This window comes from Sphaerodactylus townsendi, linkage group LG10 (genome assembly GCF_021028975.2).
Source record: "Sphaerodactylus townsendi isolate TG3544 linkage group LG10, MPM_Stown_v2.3, whole genome shotgun sequence".
Lineage (NCBI taxonomy): Eukaryota > Metazoa > Chordata > Lepidosauria > Squamata > Sphaerodactylidae > Sphaerodactylus > Sphaerodactylus townsendi.
This window is the reverse complement of record NC_059434.1, coordinates 44,246,598-44,257,606: the sequence shown is the minus strand read 5'-3', so window position 1 is coordinate 44,257,606 and position 11,009 is coordinate 44,246,598. Positions and strand designations below refer to the sequence as shown.

The window sequence follows — 11,009 nt, the reverse complement described above, 5'->3', positions numbered from 1 at the left end:
AATTGTTACTGGGTTTCCACTGCTGCCTTCTCTGACATTTAGTAATCAAGTCAAAATGCCAATGAGGTAAAAATAGATGCTAGCATATAAGAAATATTTCCCATGTAACCTTTATTATAAAAATTAGCAAATATTAACTTGTGTATACAAAAATAGTTTTTACATCTCAGCTAAAAATAGAAATGTTTTCATCAAAACAGACTGTTAAACCATGATTTGTATTGAAATTCCTTCATCAAATGTTAGTATCTAAATTTCAAAATGTTGATACTTGTGTTACTATAAATATTTACAACATTATTTATTGATCAAAATATTTATATTCTACCTGGGGAAACATTTATTATTTCTACTTTGATGTGCAAAGGACTTTCTGATCTTCTTTTGCATGACGAGGTCTATTTATGTAGCTGGCTTCATTTTGGAATCCATTCAGACTGCAGCCTTTCTTCACAACCGTCTGAGATGGGTCACTGTTGCAACCATTTTATTGATAGGGAGTTAAGGCAGAATAGAGTGACTGTCCAATGGGGACACTAATAAATGCAGTATATCTGATGAAGTCTGGTCAAGGTCTAGTTCTCTACTTAATGGGCAACATTGGCTCAAAGCCCTCATCTGAAGCATTTGGACAAGTGGAAGTGAGACACGAGTGCCAACTTTTGCCTACAAGTGATAACAATAAACAGCACTGTCCAGTGAATGCTATTGACAGTGCCAGAGTCACGCCTTTCTAAGATCACTGTGTAAAGCTGATTAGAATAGAAGTGTTAATTTCCAAGTATGAATATTTGTGAAGAACAGGATAGAAGACGACGCTCAGTCCATGTCAGTTATGAAGCTCATCAGAATGCCCCTTCTTAAGAATGAAATGCCTTCAAACCAAGTAATGATAAAAATTATTGCCACTTATCCTTCATTTAGGCTCACCACCTCACACAAACACAGCAGAAACATCATCAGCAATACCTAGAAGGCCAAAAAAAATCAAAATTACCTTTACATTGTAACACAGAATTTGTGCCCTTAATACAATGGAGGAGTTTTTGCCCAGCCTTTGTATTGCATTAGTATTTTATTCCTATTTTTAACATCTCAAAATGACCAGTTAGGGATCTTCAGGTTTTTTCCTGTACAGTGGCCCCACAAAAAATCTGCCATTTTGAGTACGTCTAATTATTGCACTGGAAGATGACAAGTAGCTTTAGAAGAATAAGAATGCTATTATCTTTCTAAACACCTCAGCTCAATTTTTTCTAACTTCTGATTCAAAGGCAGCAATCCTTAATTGGCTAACTTCAGAACTATCAGCATAAATAGGATATAATTTAGCATGTGAGCAAATGGTCAGGCAGGCATACAAGACAGCCACAGTGTAACTTTATAGTATTTGACATCTTTGATTCCCAGTGCAGGAAGATTATGATGTTACAGTATTTTCAAACAGATGAGTCATACTCTTTCTACTGTCTAAGTTGTGGGGAGAAATAAGAATGCCTTGAGATCTGCAAAAGCACTTACAGCAGCACCTTCCAGGTAATACATATGTACTTGTCCCTATTCTAGTGTCTGGTTTAACTAATCACAATATCTTCTGCTCAACTTACCACAGACATTGGAACCTATTTTAACATGAGCATAGCCGTCTATTCCCCATGAACGTCCCCAAGAGTTCCGTACAATCCAATAGGGGATGCTACCTGTAAAATAACCTCAATAAGCATTTATGTCAGCCCCCAAAAAACATAATTACATCTACACTAGAACCTCATTCTTGTACTACAGGGATGTGCCAAAAAATGCATCTCAAGTTTGCACTTAATGCACAAAGTACAAAATGCCAAAGTACATATCACAATACAAATGCTGGATTGATGGAAATTCAACAGAGAAAGGATCACACAATATAATCTCATGTACAATACTGGTAGTAATTGTGTATACGACTTGTGCATGCTACAGACCCACCTAATGAGACAACACATCTCCAGAATCTCTATTCTGAATTTCTTGAGAGAACAGGAGGCTAAGTTCAGAACTAAAGCAGATAGCCCACCCAGACAGCTCACCATGTATACACAGTTCTTTCCACAAAAGCACACTGGAAATCTTGTGTCTTGAAGAACATTCTGGCTTGGTGATGTACACAATTATTAAAAAATGTTTTAACTGTTACCAAAGTTGTGAGCGTATGAATTTGGATGGAAGCAACTAGCACGGACATCAGGACGACATACTTATGAGTAAAATTACATGGACCTGATGAATAATAATCATTAAAGTATAGCAGAAGAAAAGTTACCTGTTGTATCAAAGCCAGTTATGAGAACAGCATGATTTGCTTCTCCACTAGAACAGTGATGCTGTATGATGCCACCCAGGTAATCTTGCCAGCTAACTGCATCTACAATTGCCACCAAAGGACCCCATTTAACAAGTTTCTTTTTCATTTCTTCTTCCTGCACACTGCAAGATAAAGAAACACCATCTAGTAATCAGAAAGTAATCTAATATCAGACCAAAACAACTCAAGACAGCATAGCTGGGGAAGATTCAGCCCTATAATATTCAATTGGACAAGGTTTTGCTTGCTGTAACAAACTAGCAGAAGTACTGAACTGTCAAAAATATTGCCTGTGAATGTTAAAGAGCAGGGGATCACTTCACAATGTAAAAATAAAACCAGGTAAAATTAACTGTAACTACAGAAATTGTTACATCTAAGCTACTGAAATAAACCAGGGAATACTGACAGCTGGGTACTCGTACAAAGACCACTACAAACTTTCCACCTAGTTGTGCATGTGACACCCCAGTCAGATTCCCCAAAAGAGTACTGATCACTTGTTTAAAATTGGAAGCACAACCATGGTTTTGATCGTCAGGTGTTACAGAGGGCTGCTATCATATAGACAGTCGAGTGTTTATCCTGCCACCCAGCACCTAAGCTTCAATACATGATTTCCCTGTCAGGACAACTCTGGTTGTCCCAGTAATCCTTCTTGAACTGTAAAAAAATTTTTTAAGTGCATCAATCTGACAAGTAAGAGTTACAAAAAATGAAAATAATCCCTCTCACTATTGTTTTTATACAATTATTCTTTTCATTCATTATAGACATGCATGGTTAAGCGTGGATTTTTTTCTGTTGTAACTATGCAAATATTTTTGCTGCAATGCCTAGTTAAACAACCTTAAGTGAGAACACAGTGTGTTAACTTTTAAAAACTGTACTCAATGTCACTGTTTGTTCAAACTGCCTGAGAACAACCACATACATACTGCAAAAGAAATGAAACAATACTGACTCTTCCTTTTTATGGGCAACTAGGTAATGAGTATCTGGGAGGACATTGTTCCAGGAAGTTATTTTAAAACCTGTCCTGCATAGTTAGCAACTATGTTCTGCTGTTTTGTATATGGAACAGAAAATAACAGATAGAATTTACTACACAAGTACCTGGAAGACAAGACAAGACACTACTGATGTAATTTCAGATGTCACTAACAGGAATGGAAGGGGGGCAGGCCTCAAGCAAGGCCCGAAGCCCAGTTCTTGAATATATTGTGAAGAAATATGTCTTTTCTGAAAAACATCTGTTTTGAGTACCTGTCTTTTATATCTCATAACAACAGCAATGTTAACATTTTTAAGCAAACCAATTTGTGATATGCAGACTAACTGAAGTGCTTCTAACAAAAGGTATTGTTAGTCATTGTTGCTAGAACCAATAAGTGAATCTGAAAAAGAGAAGAAAGAGAGTATTACCTGAAGTCAAATGCAGCGTACCCTGTGATTGAGACTCCAAAATCCGATCGACTGAAATAATGACATAAACCTGTTTGAGCTTTAAAAGAATACTCGGAATCTCTCACTAGTTTCACATGGGTCTGAAAGAAGACAGTTAAAATGAAATACTTGTGATTAAATGGTATTATACTGATGTTGGAAAAAGATGCCTTTGAAATGGCAGGGCTTGGTATCACGTGGTCATGGAATTTATACTTTCAACATAGCAGAGGAAAAAGACAGAGCAGGCATTCGTAAGCTAGAGAATACTCTTCACCTCACCTCATGCAAAGGCTGGGGTTGAGGGGAAAGAAGTGTCTGGTCATCAGGTGCCTTGTCAGCACAGGCCACCTGATGTTCAGATGCTGGAACAAACAGCACATTCCTGTTTTGATCATGCTTTGCTTGTGAGTTCCATGAGGCAAATGCTCAACCATGGCTGGAAAAAATCTGGGACTAGAAGACTGACTTTTGGATAATTCAGTAGATCATTATTTTTGAGAACTCTCAGATTCATTTCCTCTTTACTAAAAACTGTCACTTTAACAGGGACTATGGAGTTGTGAGAAAATACTACCTGATTTAGCCAATTCAGAGCATTGATGGTAGAGCCGCCATTGCACCCATTGTTGTTGTATGAACAATCAATAACCTGTTGTACACTGAGTTCTTCCAGAATATTCCCTTTCATTGCATAGGCAGACTCTATGCTGCCAACAACACTGAAAGCCCAACAGCCTCCACACTAGAAGGGAAAAACATAAGAAAATCAGAAATAATTTCCTTTTTATTTTTAAAGCATTTCTGTGTAGGATTTTAAAGCTGTATTCTATGACATATTCTGACTGGGTTTGCACATCATATTGCTGGCTATTGCACATCTCTGGGGTACCTTCCAGAAAGTCTAATTTAGTGCAAGTGGAAAGACTTCTGTGACTTTTAAAATCTGGCATCTATTGAACCTTCCTTGCAGTTTTCCTGTGAGCTACTAATTGTAGAAAAGTTTCTCCTTTGCAACTCAGAAATAATGCTACAAATACATGATCTGGCTTACACACTATCAACTAATACCACTATCGTATGTTTAGAAAGGAAAAGGACTCCCCACATACACACACAAACAAATGTCATGATTTCAAGTTGCCATTGAAACACTGGAAAGTCACTGTGGTGCAACAGCTGGACAAAATTCAAGCTGTGAGGACAAACTTAAGGAGGGGAGAACCATATATTTTGCTTTTTAGAAGAAGTATAATGAAACCATAAATGTTTGCACAAAGATGTTAGGCTAAAATGAAACACAGAACTTACAGTTTCTTGATTTCTCACTGGTGTAACAGTATTTTTATCTCTCCAGTCAAACCTTGCTGGTAAGGATACTTGTGTTCCCTTTGGTTCTGGAATGTATTTGGGAACTGGAAAAGGTCTACTTTGTAAGTAAACAGCTGGAAAATAAACCAAATACTATATCTGTCAGAGTTTCAAGGCAACTATAGCCTATTCAGATATTTTGTTTCTAAAAGCAAGTCATTTCAGAGTTAGATGTTCGTTCAATTTACTTAACACAGATCCATTTCTATTAAGTTATTAAAGTGCTGAGAATTTTAATCACAGCGGCAGGCTGGCCATAGCGCTTTGCATTCCTACTCTAAATATAACTAGAACTATAACATAGGACCATTGCCTGGTGACCCAAGAGATAACACATTAACAGGAAGTTTTCTTGCTTGAGATACCTGTCTTTCTTTTAACAAACAGATTCATTGTCTCTTTGGCATAGCAAGTGATTACACTCTTTGTGTGCTGAGCACTCCAACACAGAGTGACTACAAGCTGCATTGTTCTGCTATAGGATCTAAACTATTAAGATATGTTGGCTAGGACCATCCATGCTCTATATGAAATAATTATGATGTCCATCCCAGGTATGCTAGTAAATATCAATAAAAACAGTAAAAAGTGATGACATTATTACTAATAATATTTGTAAAATCCTTTCAATGTTCAAAGGACTTCATATACGTTATCAGAGTAATCCCTCCAACAACCTGTAAAATATTATCTCTATATTATAAGGTGAGCAAGAAGAAAGATTAGGAGGACCATAGCTTAGTCACAACGCTACACTTCACTAGTTGTTGCTATTATCATTAGCAGTATTATGAATTGCTATACAAATCAGATTGCAATATATAAAGAGAACTTTGTTTCCAAAGGGGTAATCTTCAGTTTTACTTATTGTTGTCATTAAAGTGACAGAGAAGGAGGAGGAATTTGGATTGATACCTCACCTTTCTTTCAAAGTGGTCTCAAAGGAGTCTCAAAGTGGCTTATGAACTCCTTTGTTCCTCTCCCTTCAACAGACACCTTGTAAGCTAGATGAGTCTGAGAGAGTTCGAAGAGAACTGTGACTAGTCCAAAGTCACCCAGCAAGCTTCATGTGTAGGAGCAGGGAAACAAATTCAGTTCACCAGATAAGAGTCCACCGCTCATGTGGAGGAGTGGGGAATCAAACCTGGTTCTTCAGATTAGGCCGTTTCCCAAAAACCTCGCTGGGCCAGCGAGGTTGGGAAAAGGTGGCCTCGCGCCGCTCGGGCAGCCGCGCCGCTCGGGCAGCCGCGCCCCCTGTGCGAATGGCTCCCTGGGGATGGCGTTTTTGCCGTCCCCAGGCCGCTGTATTCCGCCCGGGCGGAAGGGGCCTTAGAGTCCACCTGCTCATAACCAGCTTATTTTGTTCATTCATTACACGTTAATCTTGGAAATTCATATACAGTTTCCCCTTCTCACCTTCCCAGCTACTATTGAAAACTGCAGAAATATTACTAGGTTCTGAAGATAGTCTTCTCAAATATTGACAGGACTCTGATTCTTGGACACTAATAAAAGCTGGTATTGCTGTGTAAAAAAAACCTTGTTATTCATCATTATGAAACTATGTACCTCTAAATTCTTCAGGCAATAAGTGGGAGAACTGATTTATTCCATAGAAAGCCGTGATGTTGTTCCTTGGTGAGAATGAATTCAAATTCTTAATTCTTTTAACACTTTCCTGAAAAAAGAGAAAAGAATTGCATCTACAAAATTCTTATTAATATACCGCCTTCTTGTACCTGTGGTCACTGTTGGAAGTTTTAGAAAATTGAGAGGACACTGTTGCAATAGGGCTGGGGCTATCATGAAATATTCAAAAACTTCAAGTCAAGCATTCTTCTATGATGGAGACAGCTGCCTCCAAACATGTGCTCCCTATAGACACAGGGTTATACCTCCTCTGTTCTTCTGAAGCAGCGTCTGCTACAATGAGATGAAAGAGAACTAGGATCAGGTCAACACTTTGAGGGCTGCCAAGTTCCAGGTGGAGCCTGAGGTCTCCCACAATGACAACAGAAATCAGTTCCCCTAGAAAAAATGGCTCTTTTTAACTTCGTGGAATTATCCCCTGCTGTACTTAAATCTCCAGGTATTTCCCAAACAGGAGTTGGCAACCTTCTGGGAAAGAAAGAAGTGGGCGCACGGAAGCACAGTGGCTGATGCCATGACATTCACAGGCACTTCCTTGAGGATTTCTGGCTGAATCCATGGGCCAATTTTTCTATTACCAGGATGGTGTGGGAGTATCAGTTTCCACAGCACAGTCTGACACTGATCAGCAACATCCCTGGAACTCATCCAACTATGTGATTCTTCTCACAGTGTTTCATCTTCAATTGATAATCTGGAATAGAATCGTGTGTTGGCTAATGCACATGGTGACCCCTCTACAGATATTAGAATAGAATAGAATCTTTATTGGCCAAGTGTGATTGGACACACAAGGAATTTGTCTCCGGTGCATATGCTCTCAGTGTACATAAAAGAAAAATACATTTGTCAAGAATCATAAGGTACAGCACTTAATGGTTGTCATATAGGTCTAGTAAGCAATCAGGAAACAATCAGTAGTAATGAAAACATAAAATGTAAAATCATAAAATAAAATAAAATAAAATAAAATAAAATAAAATGTAAAATAAAATGCCAGCACAGGCTATAGTCATACAGTCATAAGTGGGAGGAGATGGGTAATAGGAATGATGAAAAAAGTAGTGCAGTAATTATATAATAAGTATATAATAAATAGTTTAACATTATCGAGGGAATTATTTGTTTAACAGAGTGATGGCATTCGGGAAAAAACTGTTCTTATGTCTAGTTGTCTTGGTGTGCAGTGCTCTGTAGTGACGTTTAGAGGGTAAGAGTTGAAACAGTTTATGTCCAGGATGCGAGGGATCAGTAAATATTTTCACAGCCCTTTTTTTGACCCGTGCAGTATACAGGTCCTCAATGGAAGGCAGGTTAGCAGCAATTGTTTTTTCTGCAGTTCTGATTATTCTCTGAAGTCTGTGTCGATCTTGTTGGGTTGCAGAACCAAACCACACAGTTATAGAGGTGCAGATGACAGACTCAATGATTCCTCTGTATTAGTGAAGCGACACAGACCAGACCAAATCACTGGCCACCCACCACGCAGGCAATGTATTTCCCATCTCCTTTCTTCCCTATACAGATAATTTTTTAAAGAATGTCTCCATTTCTCTCCCGTTCCTTTCTGAACTCGTTTTTAGTTTTCATCTGAGGAAAATACAAGCTAATAAATATTTAAAATATATTTACATAAATAAATATGCATGTAGGCTCCTCAGAGGACAACAACCGAGTGTGTGAGTGTGTGCGTGCGTGTGTTCAAGGCTGTTACCAATTCAAGGCTGAAGCCCAGCGACAAAGAACAAGCACAAAAACTTTTAGATTTCTTTTTAGGTCTGTGAACAAATCCTTTGCTTGAACACGCTGGCGTGCGTTTCGGAAATATATGTAGACGTATATGGAATTATGTAGAATTTTCCTTATAGGAAGTGCTGTATTGAGCCTACAAATATTAATAATCCCTGTAAGACGAGCTATTGGTGAAGGGGTCTGGCTAAGCAGCAGTGAATGGCCAAAAGTGGAGTCGGCGCCAAGAGGCTCAAACAAAGCCCTGCCTCGACCCCTCCATCCCCCCCCCCCCTTTTAAGGAAACCAGCCTGGGCGACAAAATGGACTTCTGCAGCCTCCCTGTCTCTCTGGTCCTCACCCGCAGGGCAGCTTCCTTCTTCCACTCGCCGGCCCAGGAAGGGCTGCGTTTGAGACTGCTGCTGCTTCTGTGGCGGCGGCAGCGGCCTTCGCAGGCTTCGGTGGCCTCGGGCTTGGCGCCATTCCCGAAGGAGGGGAGCAGGCAGAAAAAAAGCAAACGCCACAGCTGCATGGGCTCCCGGCAGAGGCGGCTACTCCGGGCCGCGGTCTCTGAAACGTGCTTGGCCAACCATTTCCCTTTCGCTTTGCTGGCCCCTCCTCCATTGTCGCCTGCAAGCAGCGGAGAAGAGAGGCCGGAGGGAGTCGGAGGATCGCTAGGTGCCTCTTGCATCAGTCATTCGCACAGACGCTCGAAAGGTCACTCTTGAAAGTGGGCTGAAGTGGGGAACTTATCAACGAAAAACCTTCTTCCACAATGCAGACGCAAAGCGTCGCCACTGAATTAAAGGGGTACAAATACATGGAGGACGAGTGTATCAAGTGTTATCAGTCTTAGATGCTAAATGGAACCTCCAGTGCTGGAAGCAGTGTGCCCATCAAAAACAGTCACTTGAAACTAACAAGGGAAGACTGATGCTTCTAGGGGTTTTTTTTAAAGAAATATTTATTTTGCACATATAAATATCACATACAGAAGAAAAGGAAAAAACCCAAATCTAATCTCCCCTCCCCAACTAGAATATATATATTTTAAAAAACCATGCATTTCAAAGACATCCCTGCATACATACTTGGTGACTTCCAGCTACCTCATTGTGGATCCCAATGCAGATCTAACTTTGTGCTTAGGGTTGGTATCATCATTTTCTTCACTTTTAGCCCTTCTTCTAAAACTGTTTAGTCCAATTAACTGTTTTCGTTTAAATCTCAAATCCTGCCATTAATGCTTTCAGCAGAGTTGTATCTAGGCAAACTGGAACCCAAGGTCAAAACCTGAGTTTGCCCCCCCCACTCTCCCCCACCATGACCAAACAATGATTTTTTGCACCAGCTGACAAAACACCTCCCACCCCCAGCAAAACATACATGGCTGTCTCCCTGTAAGGTGGATTTAAAAGGAGAATCTGGGCTCTCTAGTTTAGACAACATTGAAAATGATACCATTTTGGGGAGGGGGATCCACCCCAAAACAGCATCACTTTCAATATTGTTTAAACTAGAGAGCCCAGATTCTCCTTTTAAATCCACCTTACAGGGAGACTCTGGGCTCCCTAGTTTAAACAGCATTGAAAGTGATGCTGTTTTAGGGTGGGGTGGGGGAATCCACCCTGAAACAACATCACTTTTAATGTTGTTTAGACTAGAGAGCCCATATTGTCCTTTTAAATCCACCTTAAATGGAGACTCTGGGCTCCCTAGTTTAAACAACATTGAAAGTGATGCTGTTTCAGGGTGGATTCCCGCCTCCCACCCCCCAAATAACCAGATTCCAGGTGGGACCTCGAGATTCCCCTGGAATTACAATTCATTCCCAGACTACAGAGATCAGCAGTGCTGGATTTACCTATAAACTTGGCAGGCTGAAGCCCAGGCTCTCAGAATATAGGGAGCCTTCAGTCAAGGTGTGTAGTATTTTTTATACTGTCGTAGACTCATAGGCCTTTCTTACACCTGCTGTCATAACACACTATAGTTTCCAAATAATTTTTCAGTAATTTTCCTTGCACTCCATTTCAGTATAATACTGTCCAAAGCCAATAACCCAACACTAGCATTGATTTCTGTATTGATTTTGTCTTTCCAGAATTTCATTGAAGAGCACCCCATTTTGTGGACCCCATCTTCCTCTAGTCATGAGGGTGGGGGATTGGGAAGGGCCTCACAACTGGAATGGCCCAGGGCCTCTCCATCTAAACCTGGTGTTGGAGATCAGTGCTACTGGAAAAAAAATTGAGGTTTTGGAGGATGGACTCTATTGGTATTGTATTCAACTGAAGGTCCTGTCCTCTTCAGGGTCTTTCCCCTAAATCTCAAGAACCAATAGAACAGCATGCAGTTTGATTCTTAGCCACTCACTAATGGGACACACTTTGTAAGAATGTTTCTACTATAAACAATGTGATCCCAGGAAAATTTCAGGGAAGACCCAATAATCAGCGCTGAGGGAGTG

General features: G+C 40.0%; 1 protein-coding gene across 1 annotated transcript; it reads right to left on the bottom strand.

Annotated features, from left to right (window-relative positions):
- Nucleotides 1-94: 94 nt before the first annotated feature.
- On the bottom strand, nucleotides 95-9,146 carry CTSO (cathepsin O). Its single transcript, XM_048510097.1, has 8 exons — nucleotides 8,901-9,146; nucleotides 6,731-6,839; nucleotides 5,102-5,235; nucleotides 4,368-4,535; nucleotides 3,770-3,891; nucleotides 2,303-2,466; nucleotides 1,608-1,700; nucleotides 95-969 (listed from the first exon to the last, which is right to left on the bottom strand). Exons 1-8 carry the CDS (start codon nucleotides 9,069-9,071, stop codon nucleotides 935-937), a joined length of 996 nt encoding a protein of 331 aa, XP_048366054.1. The 5' UTR covers nucleotides 9,072-9,146; the 3' UTR covers nucleotides 95-934.
- Between the last annotated feature and the right edge of the window lie 1,863 nt (nucleotides 9,147-11,009).